The 20,865-nt window shown below is 39.9% G+C and overlaps 1 protein-coding gene across 1 annotated transcript in view; it reads left to right on the top strand.

Annotated features, from left to right (window-relative positions):
- Positions 1 to 2,535: 2,535 nt before the first annotated feature.
- The window catches only part of IL1RAPL1 (interleukin 1 receptor accessory protein like 1), a 1,175,651-nt gene continuing 1,157,321 nt past the window's right edge, over positions 2,536 to 20,865 (top strand). Inside the window, exon 1 of the mRNA XM_039511406.1 lies at positions 2,536 to 2,556. Coding sequence (XP_039367340.1) covers positions 2,554 to 2,556 — 3 coding nt within the window. The 5' untranslated portion in view covers positions 2,536 to 2,553. The remainder of the gene's footprint in view (positions 2,557 to 20,865) is intronic.

A 20,865-nucleotide genomic window follows, 5' to 3' on the forward strand; every position in this document is an offset into this window, starting at 1 on the left:
TTTAATGTTTAAATACTTCAGTATAATGCTACTGAGACTTTTAAAAATACTATAGCAGCTATATTTTCTCATGTTTCAGCTCTAATGTGCTATAAAAGTTAGCTGGTAAAATACTTTCCCACAATTCTTTCAAGAAGTAATGGCAGAGTACTAGCATGTAAGCCAGATCTCTAATTTGAGCAAATTGACAAAGCTCTGTCAAACTGAGCTAAGCTGCCTCCCACCAGTTCAGAATCCGGCCTTCTTAATGCAGCTTGAAATAATGTTGGCTGTTTACAAACAGATGGTCCCCACAATTTAAAAGGAGGAAGAAGAGAAGAGAGCTGGGATGCAGAAAGTAGAAGAAGAAATAAAAAATAAATAAACAGGTTAATAAAGGTGTGTGTTTCAGAGTAAGGTGGTTTCATACTTTTCCTTATATTGTGTTTTTTCTGGCTGTCTCTCTTAGTGTGTCTTACTGGGGAATTAGACCTAGTGACATATAACATGGTTTAACATGTTGCTGATAGGACAGGGCAGGTGTCCCTTCAGCTCATTATGTCACACCACAGGCTCCTACATATTTTTATCACTACAGTTTGTCATATGACACTTACATTACAAGATATTAAAGAAGCTAATCACACAGTTACTACAGCTACAGTACAGAGGAAAATTGGTAATCTCAGATACCACTGCACAGTAACTGGTGTCAAATGTTGACATTTTAATGATCACTACTGTAAGTCTCACCTTGTTAGCCCTCCACTTTTTTACAACCAGCCTAAAATAAAGCTTAAATGCAGGATGGAATGGAAAACAAAGTTAATTGCCTCAGTTTCTATTATGAGCTTTATTCTCACAAACACTGTTCAGCCTGAAATAGCCAACAAAGCTGTGCTAGAGATGCAAATTCTGCTATAATTGACTGTCTTTCCATATCAAGTGTCACTGGAGGTTTGTCCAGCAAACACCCCCTGAATGGAACTATGGGAGAGGAATTTAAGACTGTGAGAATGAGGAACACACCTGCATGTATATGCAGGGAACATATATTTTGATTCTTTGTTTCTAACAGTAACATGCATGTCTTAATTCAAGTTTGAAATTTCTTGACTACAAGTACATGTACACCACAAATGAAGGTGTGGTAGCATGGACTTCAGCAGGTCCTAGCAACCTGCATATGTACCCAGGCTCCCTAGTATGTTTCTGCTGGGATAGCTAGCTTGTGCTCAAATTCATACTGCCATATCTTCATTACTATTGTTACCCGTGCTTACTAAATTAAAGATAGCGCAGGTATATCGACCTGTACTGCACTCACACCTTCATTCATGGTCTGTTGACCTACTCTTAGGTATCATAAGGCAACCCTGCCTAGTGGTTAGAGGGCCCTGAGCTTCAGACTACCTGGGTTCTACTTCAAACTCTAACACTGTCTTTTTGCATGACTTCTAGCAAGTCATTAAGCTTCATTGACCCCATTTCCTCCTTCATTATATGGGATGTTGTTGATGATTATCACCTATCTCACAGATGTGTAGTGAAGATTAATATTGATAAAGCACTTTGAAGGTGAAAAGCATTCTTTTAATACTAAGTATTCTTGGTGAAAATTAACTGGAATTTCACAGGTGTAACTCAGGACAAAATGTAGTTTGTAGAAACTGTTGTAGATGAGGATTGTAAGTAACAACAAACCTAGCTTGGCATTCAGGTCCCAGAATGTGTTTGCATGGCTGCCAATTAGGGGAAAATGTTGATTTATAGACTGAAGACACATTTGCTAAAGAAATCAAGGTGAGAAAAACATTGAGCTTCATCATGATTCCTTTTTAATAGTCACTTTGGCATATTTAAGTCAATTTTCAGTGCAAAACATTACATTAAGATCACTCTGAAAGTTCCCCTTCATTTTGGTATAGTGGCTGTGTGATAAAGTGTTAAAACCCCATCCCGCTACAACCACTAAGAGATTAAGAGACAGTAGCTACCTCCTCAGCTGTGTCTAACTATCAGACCATCAACAGCTGTGGTGAGAGCAGAAGGAGCTGGCCAGGGAGCCTGCAGTGGATTCTGTAGCAGCTGCAAACTGGCAGGCAGTGGCTCAAGGAATTAAAACTTCCAGGTACAAAACAGTGGAATGAGGGGTTTTATTTTTCTGGGAAAGGACTGGGAGATGAAGGTAGGGGGCAGCCTAGAGAAGCATCACTTTTATCTGAGTAAGCAGATCTTAGCTGCACAGTACAGGGTTTCTGGGCTAGAACCCAGGGGATAAGGAGGGTTTAGGTTCCCTTACCTGCCACTAGGAAAAAGGATATAAGGGCCCTTTTGATACAACATGGCAAGGATTATTGAGTTGGCCCAGGCTGGGGCTGAAAGCCTGGCATAGTCATTAGATTGCTTGTTTGTTGGTCTCTGAACTACCTTGTAAGGATGGTGACTATAAAGCAGCTATAGCTGGACAGCTGAGTCATGAGAAAAGAGCAGACAGCTGCAGGCTTGGATGGAGTGTTGACATGGGGTGAGATAGAGGCTACTTCACTATGCTGTGCCATGAGATGTCACTAGATGGTGAATGACTTTTTTTTTCTTCTTAATATGGAGCTATACCTATCTCATAGAACTGGAAGGGATGTTCACAGCAGGATTGAGTACCATCCCTGACAAATGTTTTTGCCCCAGATCCCTAAATGGCTCTTTCAAGAATTGAGCTCACAACCCTGTGTTTAGCAGGCTAATGCTCAAACCACTGAGTTATTCTTCATAAAGCCTGATTGCTGTTGCTTTGGAATTTGCTATTGGATTCGGGATGAGAATGCTTTACATTTACCAAAGAAGGTAAACTTTGATTTTATTTTCTCACTTTTTTTTTTTTTTTTTGGCCTGGAGGCAATAGTATAACCTCATTTGTGTTTCATCCTGCCTTGGTGACCTGCTACAAGGAGTTAAAAGGGAAAATGAAAATATACACAGCACTCTTTAATCTGCCCTTGAAACTGTGCTGCAGTGAAATCTTACATAAGAGGAATCTGGGTGTTTCCACTCTGCCCTGAACAGCTTTTAAAATTAAGAGGGGAAGGTGCAATAAACTATTTCAATAACCCTCTTAGGAGCTGCCTTGTCACAGATGGATTCTATTATTGAAGAGATGCCTGTGACAGGGTTATAGAATATAGCAACGATCCGTCAGCTAAGGACTTTCTAGGGTAAGTGTCCTCAGTTTCACCTTAGGCACTTCACTACTAAACTAGTTCTTATCTGACAAAGAGAATGGCTGTGAATAGGCCTTATTACATACAGAGTGTGCCTTTGTATATATGGGTTTGACTTCTTTTTTTTCCCCAGAAGAAATGAGTCAATGGGCGCTTCCAGTGCTAAAAACCTCTGACAATCAAGCCCGGTGGATAGGACTGTGTCCATCTCAGTGCACCCCAAAAGGGGTGCTGGAACAGTTTTCATGGTGGGGGGCTGATGATGGGAACCATGTATTTGGTGGTATTACTACATCAATCCAGTAGTGGTGGCAGTACCCCTAGTTCCAGCACCACTGGCCACAAAAATATCAGGGAAAAACTTCTTCTGCCGCAGGAGAAAGATGCACAAATAATTTAAAACCCAAATATGTATGCTTTTGCACTATTTTCTTTCCCAGAAAAAAAACATATTGAATAAACACTTAATTAAAACCAATCTATGGGGTACTGAACTGTTTCCACTGGAAAACCACCTCTGCTAACTTCTCCTGACTTGGAGAAATTAATTGAAAACAATTATGTTTTAGAAATGTTATGCTTTTTGGTTTAATCAGTCACTGTCTAATGATGATGATTTATCTTGTTAATTGGCATGCAACCAGGTTTTTATATAATGTGTATTTCAAGCTGTTTCAATTGTTTACAGGTGGTTTTTCTTGGGGGTGGGGGGGGAGACATGCAGAGCATTGTTGATGGGGGAGGTTGGCACTTTATAAGTCAGAATCACTAATGTTTACATTTCAGATAGTGAACTAATTCCCTTTTAAGGAGGGGGAGAAAAAAACAACTTGCATATATGCACATCATAATTACCTTATTTTCACGGTCCAGTAAATTACAGTTCATATTATCCAACAAGACTTGAATGTTTTAGAAGTACATATACACTGTAAGAGGGTGAAAAGTAACGTTTGTTTGTTTGTTTTTGTTTGTTCCAGAATGGACTAACTATCCTTTTGCTTAAATTGGTGTAAGGCCCTAGTCCAGCAAAGCACTTGAGCAGGTGATCAACTTTAAGTACACTAAACCAATTGACTCGGGAAACAGTTGGCATATGCTCATATGTTGTACCAGCACCTCTCTAAAGCTACTATCTGTTTTCCAGAATCTGAGTTTTCATTTTTTAAGAAGTAAATCTCTAGCTTTTATGACTAGGTTCACACTGAAGTTTTGTTCCATGTGGTTGATGGAGAGAGCTCTGTCATGTGAAGTTGCAGAGACTGGAACAAAACATCTGATAGCTGTGATCTGTCCCACCCATCTTGTTGAGGTCTAAACTCAATTTCCAATGATGACTTAAGATGTCAATATTAATGCCTTCAATCATTTAATAAGTGTGTGTGTGAGGGGAGGAGGGGCATGACATCACAAATCTGTGCACAATCTACTATGAGTGAGGGCTCATAGTAGACTCTCAAGGGCAGAGCTTGGACAAGAACTACTGCTTTCCTTTGCTCATTTGACCCCTGCTTAAAGTTAACCATGTTTAAGTACTCTAGTGAATAAGATCCTTAATCAGAAGTCATAAATTTTGAAGTCATTTGATTGATGTTAAGCCTAAAGTAAGGGAGAGGTCAATAACATAAAATATCTAGAGGGTTTCTTGCACTATATAAAGAAGCCATCCATTAAGGAAGGTACATTTTCATGTCTAAACAGGTTGACCTTTTGGGCCCAACAAGCATTTCAAGATTGGATTTGAAGTGTGATTGGACTCTGTCCCTTCAGAATGGCGTTTGTTCTTATCACTGCCCACCACTTTAAAGTAGACAAACAATAATCAATTTTGTTTCCATTAAGGGAGCCAGTAGCATCACCCTCACTGTATCTCCATGACTTTTTTTTTTTGAGACAAGTTCTTGCAGAGAAATAGAAGCGTAAGATGATGGAGGAAAATTAAAAATAGCTTTAAGCTGTTTTATTTTTAGTTGAAATATAAAATAAAGATAGAGGAGGGGAGGAGAATATTCCTCTGGGAAAGAACACAGACAGGAGGCTTTTTGTTGTCAGTTTGTCTTGTTAGTTGGAGGAGGAGTAAAACCCCACAACTCTCTCACTCCTGGAATCCACTGATTCCATGGATGCATGGATGGTTGGTTTCTTAACCCATGCTGGATATAATATGGATGGGATGGACAGCTGGACAGGAGGAGGAAGGAGAGGAGAGAGAGAGAGGAAATTCTAGGATGATCTTGGAGGGCAGTGGTAGCACAGAGAAATCTTAGGCCTGGTCTATATTTAAAATTTCGGTCAACATAGTTAGTTGGTGGGTTCAGTGTGGTGAAAAAAAAATCCACATCAGCAGCCCAGCCTAACCCCTGTGTTTTGTGCATGCAGGCTGACTGAAGAGCACTCCCATCACTTGGGGAGGTGGTGTTCCTACAGTGATTTGGAAAAATCCCTTCCATCACAGTAGGCTATGTTGACATTACAGGGTTATGCATCTACTGTGCCTGTAGTATAAATGTAGCCTTAAGCTGAGCTTTGTAGTATTACTGCTAATAAAAAAAAAAAAAACTCCTACAAGAGGCATGTGCTGAGGCACTAAGCCAGGGTATCTGAGAAGGAAAAGGATTCAGACCATTGACAAGGTGTGATTAAAATGTGTTGGAGTTCCATGATCCCTTTTAACCCTACCTTACATGCACGTTTCCCAGAGTACAATAAGAATGTATGCCTCTATCTAAAGGAAAGCACGTGCTATGAAAACAATGTAGGAAAGCATGGACATGCTGGAGTATTGTTGACTAAGCACTTTCCAAATAGCCTCTGAAAATTACAGACAACAGCACTAAAGAACCACCAAAACTACACAAACACCCTATTGAACACTAGTTTCTTTTTCAGACAAACCTCACTAATGTAACATTCATTAAACAAATTAGCACTGTAGTGTCATTGGCAGCTTTCATAATAAAGAAAAGAGGAGAGCTAGGGAAAACAGGTTAGCTATACAGATATTATAGTGAAATCCGTAATATGAAGAATAGTGGTCAGTATGATAGGAAGCTGTAAGTATCATGTTATACAATGACTTTCACATAATGTTCAGCTTTTTTATATGTTGTCATGGAGAGCTTAATCTATTAATCAGAAAGTGTTCCATTCATGTGTACCAGGTGATAGATTCTCAGCTGGTTTAAGCTGTTGTAGGAAAGGCTCAGGCTTATAATATAACTAGTTAAATTATTCCTTGCTATCATAGCATTTAATTCTCTTTTGGATTTTAGGGATATGAATGGTGGGGAAGGGTTAAGCAAATATTTAGGGTGTCAATATATCCTTATTTAATTTTCAACTTTTTTTTCTAAATTATATATAGTCTACCCAAACTGTAGGAGACCCTTAAGGCACATTTAATACAGACACCCTTTAAAAGGTGACCCTAAAATAATTTTTTCTGGTACTGTACAGTTCTATTGCAAAGTTAGCAAAGGGAAAAAAAATATTAAGAGGAAGTAGCACTGTGTTTTTCCTGGGAATACACTTAACTCACTTATTAAATTCAGAATCCTAAAGCTATGCCCTTTATACACACCCACCCAAGCACATTCTATCCTGAAAAAAAGCAAAAGTCCTGTCTAACAATAATTACCAGATCTCTACAGCTTAATTTTTCATGGTTGGAGGCATCCCTGATCCAACATGGACTAGAAAGCTTCAAAGACTTCAGCTGCTCTCTGTGCAATAGTTAAAAACAATCTTTTTACATTAGATGCAGCTGCCAAGTTCACTCCTAAGAGGTAATGTATCTCCAAAATAAGCTGCTGAAAGGAAACTTTTTTTTTCTCTGCACTCTTCTGAGAATCTTAAATGAACCAACAGAAATCAGAAGGTTTTGCAGTCAAAGCAAGTGTGTAGAGCCTACTGCATTTGAAAGGTAGTAGATTAATTCTCTGCCATTATCAGGCCAGTCATAACCAGCTACAATGATCTTTTGAGTTTGAATGTGTGAGGCAACCAAGGGTGTTCTTTCAAGCAATTGCCCACAGGAAAAATGGATTTCAAGCCTCAAACATGACTGAGCTGATGACAGCAACATGAATAATAGTTGACATGAGCAGAACTCTGTTATGGAAAGCCTGGAAGGGAGGTGCAGACCTGCTATGACTAGTAAATATAACTGGATATCAGGGAAAGTGGTCACTGATGTAAATAAAATGGATATAGTAAAAAAAACACAATGGTCTTGATCCTGCTTACCATCTATTTTTATATCAGTATGATGCCACTGACTTTGGTGGACTTACTCCTAATTTACACTAGGGTAAGAGAACAGGATTGGGCCCACTTAGCATAGTATATTCAGGACCTGCAGTTAGATCCTCAGCTTGTGACATCAATGGATCTAGGTAGATTTACACTAGCTGAGAATCTGGCCCATCTATAGGGCCTGATAGTGTTAGTGAAATCTGATCCCAACCAGGAACCCCTCTCCTGGAGTCAGGCAGCTTAGGTCCCAAGTCACTCCTTTTGAGAAACATAGGAGGAGGTGGTAGTGACTCCCTTTATAATTTGAGCCAGCAGTTAGGATATTCACCTGGGATGTAGGAGACCTAGGTTCAATTTTTCCCTTACTCAGGCAGAGGAGGGAAAATGAGATTTGACCAGGGTCTCCCACCTCTGAGTGCCCTTACCACTGAGTTATGGAATATTCTGATATAGGGCTGTCTCGATCTCTCCTGTTGAAGCTGTTGCACTATGTATAAATGAGTCATTGGAGCAGTGGTACTGGACCCTGGGCCTTCCACCTTCCAGGTAGGTTCTGTAAGCAATAGACATTAGTCTGTCTCTCTCTCCTCCCCGCCCCTGTGACTATTTAAGTATTTATACAAAATACCTAAATCTAGGGTTCAGGCACCTGAATTCCTTTGTGGATCTGGGTGTCTTATTATTGGAGGTGCTGAGACCTACATCTACAAAATTGGGTGCAATGTGTCTCAACTTGGAAGCACAAAATTAGCAAACTAAAGACCCAAAGCATATTGTCTTATCTGGTGCCTGAAGCACCAATTCGTTTCTTTGTAAAAGGACCAGATTCAGTGGTATACATCAGCTGCCTTGCACCACTCTGGTTATGCAAAGCAGTTGTAAAACCTGTATAAACCTGTGAAGATGATTTTGCAGCTGCTTTGAACCAGCAGAGTAACACAAACGATTTGCAGTGCACCAGTGAATCAAGTGTAGCTGTGAGTAATTGGGCTAGGCTTGTGTTCATGCATACTACCAAGAGAGAAAGTGACTTTGAGTTACAATCTTAACACAACATATATATTGTATTTAGTGGTCTCTGATATATGTATAACAGTCTTCTGTGTTTCATTTGTGTTTAATGGCTCATACTCTTTGAACAAGTGTGTTTACTGTATTGATATATAGCCTTTTACCCTCTGTTTACAAAACAGTTTTGGACCAATTCTTTGTTTTGCTTTTGAGAGTTTCAATTTAACTCCGCTAAATCATTGTATATGCTTACTGCAGTCCTATTAGTTAAGATATAAACAGATGCCACAGTTGTTATATTGATGAAATACGAACTTTTAAGGGAGCTGGTGGGAAAAGTTACAATTTTATTTCCACAGTGAGGGAAGTAAATGCTTCATGGAGTGTATTAATGACAGTGTTGTAGGCCATGTGAAAGTGGAAAGGAGAGCTTTTCCTTAACTACTTGCTTTCATACTGTCAAGACCTTGCACGATGCATCTTCATCTTCAACTGTCCAACCAAACTCATTCTTTGTGCTAATATATAATCCTGGTTGTTCATCTTATACTAGTTTAAACCAGGTGATGTAAACTGGTCTCAATTGAGTTACACTGGTGTAGAGGGGAGCCAGAGGAGAATAAATCCCATAATTTTGTGAATTAAGCATATTCCTTAATATCATTTCTGCAAGGTTTTGTCTCTAACTTTTTCTTTAGGTTTCTTTATATTGTCTTTAACACTGAAAACCACTGATCTACAGACTTCAATCTTTTTATTTATTTATTTATTTTATTTATTTGTGGATGCCTAAAAAATTCAAATGGATGCATAGATCCCTTTGGAAATCTTAGACGTAGTCTGTGAACCCCAAGTTGAAAACCATTGCTCTAGAATCACTAAAGGGATTTTGTTCTCTTCTTATTTGCTGTGTGCTATTTTGTAATATTTTCCTCAGAAGTCTTTGCATGATTTGACCCTCATAGATTGCAGTAAACCATGCTTATGGTGGTGTATATTTGGTTTTCTTCAATTAGGTTTTTGTCAGGAGGTGTGGGAAAACTTATGGTGATGGAAAAATAAGACAAGTATGGTGGTCTTCTGTGGCTTTGAAATGAAAGCCTGCTTTGATGTAGCATACTAGAATGAATATATGAGTACTGGTCTTGTTATAAAAGCTGGCAGCTGAGTTTCATTAACTAAAAAGTATCGGGGGTAGCCATGTTAGTCTGGATCTGTAAAAGCAGCAAAGAGTCCTGTGGCACCTTATAGACTAACAAACATATTGGAGCATGAGCTTTCATGGGTTAATACCCACTTCATCCACGAAAGCTCATGCTCCAATACATCTGTTAGTCTGTAAGGTGCCACAGGACTCTTTGCTGCATTAACTAAAAAGTGGAGACAGAAGAATAAATAACATCTCCGATTTAGTGATTTTTATTTTATCCTGCCAATGGATATATCATTCAAAACATGAGTATTGCTCAAGAATTCAGGTAATTACGGTCTATGGGTAAGATTCTGCCTGTATGTGCATACAGAACTTATTCATAAGCTTATTTATATCAAAATCCACATGAGGGGTGGATGAGTGGGGGTGTGTGTGTAGCGAAGTTTTCAACTTAGCTGGCTAAGATATGGGTGTGTCTAATGTTCTAGGTTAACTTTCAAAATGCAATTTTCCTGGGCCAATATGAAATAAACAGTATGGACCTGACATATCACCAACTGTAATAAATCTGAATCTTTTTGTTGGCTTTAATGAGTTAGTTGGGCCCTATATTGGTCTGTCCTGGACATATTTAAGGGAAGGCTCAGTTGTGCTCTCAGTACATTCTGTTCAGGTCTTAGTCTTTCCTCTGTGGGGAGGTATTTTTGTATATGCCATGTGGAAAAACTTTTTTTCCTTCTGCCCCATGCCCATCCCCTTCCCCCAACTTGATGGCTGTAGTTATAAGCTAAAACTTCAAACAATGAAGGGGAACTTCCTTAATCAATAATTCTACAGATTCCTTTCCACCAATACCTAGAGAAATTCATTTTATGGTGAGGAATGGTCTATAGTTTAAACATTAATTAGCATTTGAGGTATACAAAATATTCTTTCTGGTCAGGGCCGGCTCTAGCATCAGCATCCCAAGCATGTGCTTGGGTGGCACTTTTCAAGGGGCATCAGTCCTCCCCCCCGCTTTTTCTTTTCTTTTTGCTTGGGGCAGCAGAAAACCTGGAGCCAGCCCTGTTTCTGGTATATTTTTTGAGGACTAATACACTGGGAGAGATTCTGTTCGTTCGTTCGTTCTTTCTTTTTCACTGTAAAACCATCTGGCAAGGTATTCCCAATTGTTCCTTCACTTCCAGAATAGTATATGCAGTTTCAAAAATAATACTTAGAACAGGAATTAATACTTTTTTTTAACTGAAATGTTGTATCGGTCGTTAATCCTTGCCTTTCCATACTTGAGTCCTGATTCTACACTCTCACTAGCATTTATCCATATAAGTAGTTCCACTGAAGCCTATGGGACTACCTACGTGAGCAAGGGTTGAAGGATCAGTGGTGTGAGTCTTGTGTCTAGTGTTGCATCATGTAAGATTTTTTTTTATTATCTATTCTGCACCACACTCTATGTAGGTATTTGTACTTCATGTGAAATTAACTACAGTTTATCCAAACGTATTTGGCCCAATCAGTCTTTTAAATCTGAACTGTGCTAGGGAAAGGGTAGAAAGGGTCATAACTGTCCATATCGGTTACTCTATGTTCTGGCTGAAAATGACACACAAGAACTAAATACAATAATGGGGGAAGGGGAGAGCTTCTTTCTTAGCTTGTAGCCTGATTTCATTATTTGAGTTCAGTGTTTCAATGAACAGGAATACAGACAAATTCATTTATTTAAAAACAAAAACAGCACATATGATATCCGTTGCAGAATTTAACCTTATGACCCAGTAAACAAAGACTAGATTTTAACTATTGATAGGTGAATCAATTTAAGTGAAATAAATTAACACCCTCTCCTCCCCACCCCCAAAAATTGATCCTTTTCTAAAAGCTAAACCTCTTCTGAGATTCTGAAATGTTTAGGGAAAAAATTTCACATTCAGTCTCTTGATTCAATACTTAGTTTTAGTATGAAAGGCTGTTTGGGATGTTTCCAAACATAAGCAGGAAGTACTACAAAAAGCACTAGGGCCTCTTGCTCACAAAATTCCAGCCTAATTTCACTAACTCAGGACAGTCAGTTTCTTCAATTAAGCTTTGAATAAACATCTACACTTCTGAATGTTTATCCAAACTGAACCTAAACTATATTCCAAGTCTACTTATGATAGCATACTGACACCAGTGAAGTAAATTAATTTATTCTAGGTTGACTCAAGTGTAACTGTGAAGATCAGAGTCTGGTCTACAGCTTCCTGAATTTTACCCATTGCTAATTTTAAGCATCAGTGAGGATAATCAATGTGTCTGCTTCTCATTAAGTCCAAATAAAATGTACATGATCTAGAACCATGACCAGTATCACAATCTATACATACCTTCAAAGTAAGACTGCAAGTGTAGATTGAGAATTACTTATTTTCTTAGATGACAGTTCTGTGAGTGATGAACTAAAGCTAAGGAAGAAAAATGTAAACTTCAGGACTGGGAGAAGGATGGAAAATAAAAATTCTAGCCATTATGGCTGGGATTGAAAGTCAATGGGACTTGGGTACCTAACTCCCTTGAGCTCCTTTAAAAATCCCAGCCTAGGATTGCAAAGAGAAATTTTTAAATCTAAACCAAACCACTGTCATCCTGGAATTTTTCAAAATAAAAGGTCCATTTTTTGATCCTAGCACATCTCTGAGCAGCCGGGATGTACTGGGGAGCTCCTTCTTGGCAGGCAGAACTGCTGCTATTGCAGCCTGAGAGCTAATAAACTGTGACCATTTCTCGTCACAGAATCTGCATACCAGAAGATCAACTCACCCTGCCCCCAATCCCTGTTGCACATTGATGTATTAGGATCCCTGGACTGCTTCAGCTGTAGTGTCAACAATGGATGGTAGTCTCTGCTTTAATGCCAGGGTTCTTTTGGGGTCAAAAATGGCATATTTTAATTTAGGTTTTCATAGGAGTTTGTCACCTCACTGGACATAAGCTTGGGTAATGGCATTTCAAATCATGATTATACATTCCCAAGGGCCAATTTTGTTGCTTTCTGAGACTTCAACTGAACTGCTTCACCTAATGGTCAGCCTTTCAGGCTTTTGCCTTCACCCATCTTTATTTTCAAATAACCTGTTCCCTTCATTTTCCCATGATAATCTGTTTAAGATGTTTTCATTTTAGCCACCAAAATAATATGCTACCTTAGCCAACTCAGCCCATTAAGAAGCAAGGAGCTACTAACAAACAGCAAGCCACAAAAAAGTCAAAGCAACAAACTTATTAATATTTTTCAGGTTTTCCTCTTGGCCTCGTGGTGGCAAAAATGCATTACTGAAGACTCTCATTGGGAGTTGTTGGACCTGGAAAAATCCAAAACTAAATCTAGTAAAAAAGTAGGTCTTAGATACCATCCTTCAAATGACAATAATAACATCCCAAGAGTAGAGGGGAGAGACATAGTCCTTCCCCCCCCAAATCTGATTCCTTTCTCCCCCAAATCCAGTCCTTCTTCCCCCCCCCTCTTCCTTTCCCTTTCCTAGGAGGAGACCGGGACCTCCCTTCCCCTCTCTCTTCCCCTCCTCTCTCTCCCCTCCCTCCATCCAGAAGAAGACCAAGAAAAAATTAAAAGAAAAAGAAAGAATTTAAAAAAGAAAAAAGAAAAATAAAAAGAAAGAAAAAAAGAAAGATGAGACTAAAGACAATCTCTACCATATCAATCTCTGGAGAGAATCCCCTCCAAAGAAATCCAAACCTTTCTCAAAGCAAGCAAATTTAGCAAATCAGCAAACAAAAAAAAGCAATAAATGCAAAAAAAGAAAACAAAAACTAATTCACAAGCAAAATTCTATTTAATAATTAATAAGTACTACTAAAAACTACTAAGGAACTCTCAGGACTGACTTGAGAACAAAGAGAAGAAAGACTCAAGAGACACAAAACACAACACAAGAGACAAATCTCCCTCCTGATTGATTGGTCCTTTTGTCATCTGTGATTGGTAACACTTTGGTTTGGTGGTTACTCTTTACCAGGTACTTAACCCTTTACTTTTACAGTTAAAACAGACTAACTATCTGTTTATGACAAATATGAAACTTAAAAAAAAACCATAACTGGAACTAATAAACAAAAAAACAAAAAAATAACATATACACACAAACTAAAACACACACTAAAACATATATAAAACATAAACAAACAGATACTTGACATATAAGAACACTTTGTATGCACACACTCCTTATACTTGTATTTGTCCCCTCCCCATCCTTTATTTTGATTTGTGAATTTTTGTTTTTTGTTTTTTGTTGTGCCCCCCAATGCCACTGGGATGTCAGGGCCCAAGCTGCTGTCCTGTCCCCCCACTTGTTTGTAAGAACTGGAACTCTGCTGACCTTGGCCCTGTCCAATGGAAACCTGAAAGAATGTCCTTCCTTGGAATCCTGTTGTCCAGAACAGGGTAGGTGGGTTGAAGAGCTTGAGCGAGCTCTGGCCTGCCGCCTCTTAAGTGCTCTGAGCTTGCTGTGCCTCTCTGCTTCCTTTCTGGCCTGTCTGTTCCCCTGTCCTGAGACGTCATGTAGGGAGGGAGAGGTGAGGTGGTGGTGTGTTGTTTGGATTGCCTGTGACTGTTGCTTGTGCGCTGGTGTGGTGGTGGTGTCTCATTGGGCTCTCTGCTGGTGGGAAGTCTGCTGAGTTGTCTGCTGCTTCTGCCAGTTCTGGCCCATTGGGCGCGCTGGCCGTGGTGGCTGCAGCGCGCTGTTCTGCTGCTGCGCGCTCTGCTGTTCCAGGTGCGCTCTGGGACTGTATCTACTCTGCTGATGTGTTATGGCTGGATGTAGTCTCCCACATGAGATCTCTGTCTCTGGGTCTCTGGGGTCTGTCTGGGTCACATGGGGGGGAACAGGAACATGGTGGGTCTGCCATGTCGGAGTGCTGCTGGGTGACACTCTCCCACTCTGCCAGCCCCCATCTTGGGGTCTTGGCCAATGTTCCCCATGGGGGATGGAGTGGAATAGGGGATTCAGACAGCAAAGCAGTCCCACCCCTGTCTTCCTGCTGTACCTATGATGCTGTACCCATGGCAGGTCCTTTTAAAATTTTTTTTTAAAATTTTTCAAGAAGGCCTCAGTGTTCTCACCTGCCATGTAGGTGGGAAATTTCTTTCCTGGTGGTGCTGTGCCCTTCTGGTGGCAGTGTGTGAATTTTATGTGTGTGTTGCTTTTGGTGTTGCTTTTGTTTGCTGGCCTGCTGGCAGCTCTTCACCCCCCCCACTGAATTTTTCTTTTTCTACCCCTTTTCTAAGAGAAAAGAGAAAATAAAAAAAACTTTTAAAAAAAAAAATGTGTTTTGCTTTTGCTGATATAAAAAGAAGACCAAAAAACCAAACTTTCTTTTCCTGTTTCTCTAGCACCTGGGTCCTTTCCCCAGTGGGGCCCTTTCTAAAAAGCCTCCTAAAACTTGCCCTCTTTTTTTTTGTTTTAGAAAGAAAAAGAAAAGAAAAAAAAAAGAAAAGAAAAAAAAAAAAAAAAAACTAACTGTTTTTTTTCTTTCCTTCCAAACCACTCCAGCTATTTCCAAAAAAAAAAAAAAAACAATCTTCTCTCCTTCTCTCCTGAGTTGTAATAAGTGCTGCTGACTAGCTAGTACTACTTAGTACCTGTGAGTAAGTGTAAAAAAAAAAAGAAAAAACTTTAAATCTTTTTTTATTTTGTTTCCAACAGGAAAAAAAAATCTGGCTGGAGGGAAAAAAAAAACCTTCCTGTCCCTTTCTGTTCTTCCCCAAACTGGTTCTTTCCTGCACACTTCACACTTCCTTGTGATACCTGATCAATCACACACCACACCACACTCACACAACAAAGGCTGCAACCAGAGCTAAAAATCTCTGGCTTAAGAATCCTTATCTGCCCAGCAAACCTGTGAGGGCACCCAGGCACACACCCTCCCACACCCACTTTCTTTCTTTTCTTCTTTTTTTTGAACCCTGCTTCAAACGAAAAAAACTGCTTTTCTCCAAGCAAGCAAACCAAAAAAAAAAAAAAGAAAAACTGCTTCAAACTCAAAAGCCAAAACTCAATTCCCTCCTGCCAACCTGGCTGAAACTCAATTTCTGGGATGCCACCATGCCATGTCCCACCACCTCACCCCACTTGGAACTGTTGGGCTTGGTGACTGACTTGGACTTTCCTAAAATCTAAACTAACTAAAGTAGTAGTAATAGGCTAGTGCCACCACACAATCATTATCATTAATTGAGACACAGTCCAAATCCCAATCCCCAAGAGCCCCAAATCCCCCAAGAAATCCCAGGAGTGGAGAACCAAACCCTCGCTTCCTCCTCCCCTCCCCCCTCCCCTCCCTTCCCAGAGGGGGACGGGGACTTCCTACAGACCCTTCTCTCCTCTTCTCCTTCCAATCACCAACCCAAAGAACAACAACAAAAAAGAAAAAAGAAAAAAATTTAATAAAACAAGAAAAAAAAAAAAAAAACAGAATCTCTATGAGCACTCCTGGACACTCATAGGGGAAACCTTATCAATCTCTCTGATCCCCCTCCCTCCCCAGAAAGAAAGCAAAGCAAGCAAAAAAAAGCAAATTTTTTTTTTCCACAAACAACCAAAAAAAAAAAAAAAAAAAAAATCATAAGACTTCACCTTTTAATCTAATTAATATACACTTAATTTAGTAAACTACTCCAGGAGGAGACTTGATGATGACTGTCTTTTCTTAGATTCAAAAAAAGTTCACAACACACACAACACACACAAGGCTCCTCCACAGAGATTTGAAATTCGTCTCTCGTCTCTCCTCCTTTGGTGGTGGGGTGGTTACCAGGTACTGCATGTTAACCCTTTACAGGTAAAACAGACTTTAACCCTTAACTATCTGTTTATGACAGGAGTGAATCAGGCTATAAAGTAGCAGTAGTCCAACATCAACCCATATGATCCTCCAATGATGTTTGCCAACTTTCTGACAGAACAAAACCAAACACCCTTGCCATGCCCCTTCTCTGAGGCCCCACCCCTTTCACTCCCTTTCTTCCCCCCATCTCCGTCACGCTCTCTCTCTTCCCCACCCTCACTCACTCATTTTCACCAGGCTGGGGAGGGTCCCTTTTCGACCGAGCTTTCGGTTGAAAATGGAACACCTGGCAACCCTACCTCCAACAAATAGTTCTGGCTTCTCTAGGATCTAAAGAAGCCCAGAATACTAGTAAATTATTCCTCAACAGTATCTAATTTGTATTATAGTGGTACCTAGGAGACCCGGTGATGGACCAAGACTGTACTGTACCAAGTGTTTCACAAACACAGAACAAAAATATAGTCTATGTCCCCCAAGAACTTGCAGTGCAAGACAAGAGATGACAGATGGATACAGGCAGATGGTGTACAAGAAAATAATACAATATTGGTCAGAAAGAATACCCATGTCTCTACTACTATGATAGCAGTCCAGTAGAATGGAGAAAAAACTAAATGCACAGAGCAATCTCCCGTACGTAACTAACATTCTATATCCTCTATGACTCCAGTGGATATTTAATACTCTCAGCTACCAATATAGGTCTGTAAACACAGTTCCACATTTGCAATCTCTATGAATAAAACCAAAAATTAGTTTGAAAATACACTTTCATTTTGAATTAATAACCTGAGAGCTGTTAACTGTTCCCTTGAAAACAGGGCTGTGTGTGTGGACAATGTTCAATATGTTGAATAGACTCAATATCTTGTAATTGGCAGAATTAGCTATGCCTACACTGTTTCACATAATTTAACTCTTCTGGGTCTAACACGATGGCAGCAGGGATCAATATTTTATAATTAATATCAGATTAGTTTTGCTTTTATGAAAACCATGAAGTTTATCAATATTGATACATACTTTAATAGCTGTAATCCATTCAAAAAGTGATATTGATGTTAATGACAGCATCCTGTTACACAGTCTTTATGGCACAGATTAAATACAGCATTTATCTTGGTCCCTGTGGTAATTTAAAACATGCCATTAAATTGCTGTTAAACTTGAAAGTGTTTTGAGAGGTGTTTTCTCCCAAATTGCCAGAGCAGAGTCCCCTGCTTCCAATCTTAACTGAGACTGCAAGGAAAGACTCAGTCTACCTATATGGTGTTTGTTTTTCATGACAGGAGTAATTCTAAATTTCCCTGCCTAATTCCAAAATTATTTGCTGTCCCAGTTCAAATAATGGCACTGTTGCATATTAGTAGAATTAGAGATGGGAAAGGAATTATGAGATTGACAAAATAATCCATTGCAGCATTATTCTTGCCATGCTAGGTTTAAAAATACCAAGTGACTGAAACTTCCATTTCTATCTGAAAATTATCCACAGTTTTGGCCTCCAGGAAGACTAGAAAAACATAGAAAAGGCTTCTGATTTAAAAACATTGCTTTTAAACTGATCCAGGGCCTTATTTCTGATCCAGCAAATGGATACTACCTCCTGTCAAAGGGATACCTAGCCAGAAGGTCTGGAAAGGTTTTATTCTAGTAGGGCCCCATAAAACTGATGGGTGACTTCTGGTCATCTTTTAACTTCCATAATAGGAACTTCTATCTTCTATGTAGTGCTTTTACCCTGAGAATAAATATGCTTCCTTAGAAAGAGTTTGTAGTAACTTGTTACTGTGGCAATACGCTATCTGTATCTCTTGGAGAGGAAACAAAGTGCAGGCAGACTGGCTTGCTGGGGGTATCACAACAGAAGGCAGGGTGCTGTGCTCTCTTAAAAACCCGGTGCCATTAGCCACAAAGCTGAGCCACTGTTCTTTGGCTTGCTCCATAGCTATTGATTATGGCAATACTGTAGAAATTGCCATTAAGCGACACATTTAAACAGATTTTTACAGTTAAACATGTGATGTAATGTATCTGTAGTCCATGTGCAGTACAACTATGGAAAATAAAGTTGAATAGCTTAATGTGAATCAAAATCTATATTGGCAATATTCCTAGTTAATTTTTTTTGTTCCAGCACAAGCAACAGTCCTGTTCAAATCAATTCACCTTTCCTAGTGGGAGGGGTGGAGGATAGGGTGAGAAATCTAGCACACGAGATTTGGGGATGAGAGGGAATGGTAGGAGATTGTGGGAGAAATATCTTTTTCTGAATGAAATTCTCTATATCTTCAAGGGCTTGATAGAGTCACATGCGTCAAAATGCTTATGTGAAATGCAGGATGCTACCTGCTGTCCTTAACAAAAAGCAGTAGCAATCTCTGGTCCATATTGAGGAAAATGGTATAGAATAAGTAGGTTGGGAATAGGTAAGAGAATCTCTGGTCTACAGGTGGAAGATTACACAGACTTTGGTTGGGGTTCCAATGTCAGTCTTCAATTCCTGACTTCCTATTGTTTGTGTTTTGGTAGTTCCTGTAGGCCAGGGTCCCATTCTGCTAGGTATTGTACAAGAATATAACTACAAGATGGTGCCTGCTGTGATGGGGCAAGGCCAGATGGCTACAGTAAAGTAGTGAGGAACAGGTATGTTAGCCTCAGGCTAAACAAATCCCTGGTACCATGGTAACCAAATGGCAGTTGCTCCAGGTTAATCAAGACACCTGGGGCCAATTAAGATCATTCTAGAAGGCAGTGGAGATAGCTACATTGATTGGGACACCTGAAGCCAATCAAGGGCTGGCTGGAACTAGTTAAAAGCCTCCCAGTTAGTCAGTGAGGTGTGGGTGTGGGTGTGGGGCTGGGGCTGGGAGTAAGAGGTATAAGGAGCTGAGAGGGAGAGGGTGTGCTGCTGGAGGACTAAGGAGTACAAGCGTTATCAGACACCAGGAGGAAGGTCCTGTGGTGAGGATAAAGAAGGTGTTTGGAGGAGGCCATGGGGAAGTAGCCCAGGGAGTTGTAGCTGTCATGCAGCTGTTACAGGAGGCACTATAGACAGCTGCAATCCACAGGGCCCTGGGCTGGAACCTGGAGTAGAGGGTGGGCCCGGGTTCCCCCCAACTCCTGATCAGACACAGGAGGAGTTAACCCAGATGGTGGGTTCCACCAGAGGGGAAGATCACTGAGGTGAGCAAATCCACCAATAAGCGCAGGACCCACCAAGGTAGAGGAGGAACTGTGTCACACTGCGTAAAAGATTACATCCTATGCCTTAGATGAAAGAACAGGTGGCTGTGACAGATGGCGGGTAGAGGAAGAGAACAAAGAAACACTGTATTTATTGTGGTAGTAGCTCCACAGTTGGACGCTAGCTTCATCGTCCATTATACACCAGACTTTTAAACCTCACCCAACATCTTCAGAATAACACACTTCTATAAAATTCCCATGTCTCATCTTCCTGGAAGTGAGTTCTTCCTGGAAGTTTGGCCATTGGGCTGGAACAGGTCAATGAGCTTTCCACAGTGTACCCATACTATTGTTGATTCTTACTTTGACATTTTCTGGTCAGTCATATGAGTTATGTCTCATCGTAACACTGCAAAACAATGCAAGCTGGAATAAACCTTACTATCTTTAAAGGTACAGGTAGTGCACAGCCCATGGTGGTTATGCAATTTCTTCTTTTCTGTTTCAAGTTTCTAAGTCAATGGGAGTTTTTACAGCATAAGTAGGTCAGGATGGAGACCATGTACAGAACAAATGGAAACTTTCATTATCTTGTTTTTATGAAATATAACATTAATCATGTACTGGGTCATATCTTCTGCTGGTTTAAATAGGTGTATCTCCTCTGAAGTTAATGGAACTATGCTGACCTACATACACTAAGGATCTGACCCAAAATGCACTTTGTCTATTTCATGCAGACTTGTATTTGCTTCTTGTACACCCATTGCTTTACTGTGCAATTTCACTGAGTCTTAGGTTCATGTTGCAGCCTGCACAGTGGCAGAGGATGTCAATTTCTGGTGATCTTATTTCTACTGCCCAGTCAAGAAATGTTTTTCATCTTGCAGTTTAGTAGAATCTGAAAGGCTAAATAAAGTTTCATCTATTCTAGGGCTTTCCCAGAGACTTGATTATAAAATAAATTGAGCTATCTACTAGCTGGTGACTGACCCAGAAACCTGTCAATGCCTTTAAACCTTTCTATTTTGTTCGTTTGGATGGGTTTTTGTTTGGGTGAAATATTGAGATGGCTCATGATGTACTATGATATCTTTTAAGAATAAATGCTGTGGCAAAGGTATTCTGGGGCACATTATATTTCAAGCATGGAAGGAAATGCAAAGTTTAAGGAAACTACTATTTGCTACCTGCCTTTGCAGAATG

The sequence above is a fragment of the Mauremys reevesii genome, linkage group 1 (genome assembly GCF_016161935.1).
Source record: "Mauremys reevesii isolate NIE-2019 linkage group 1, ASM1616193v1, whole genome shotgun sequence".
NCBI lineage: Eukaryota > Metazoa > Chordata > Testudines > Geoemydidae > Mauremys > Mauremys reevesii.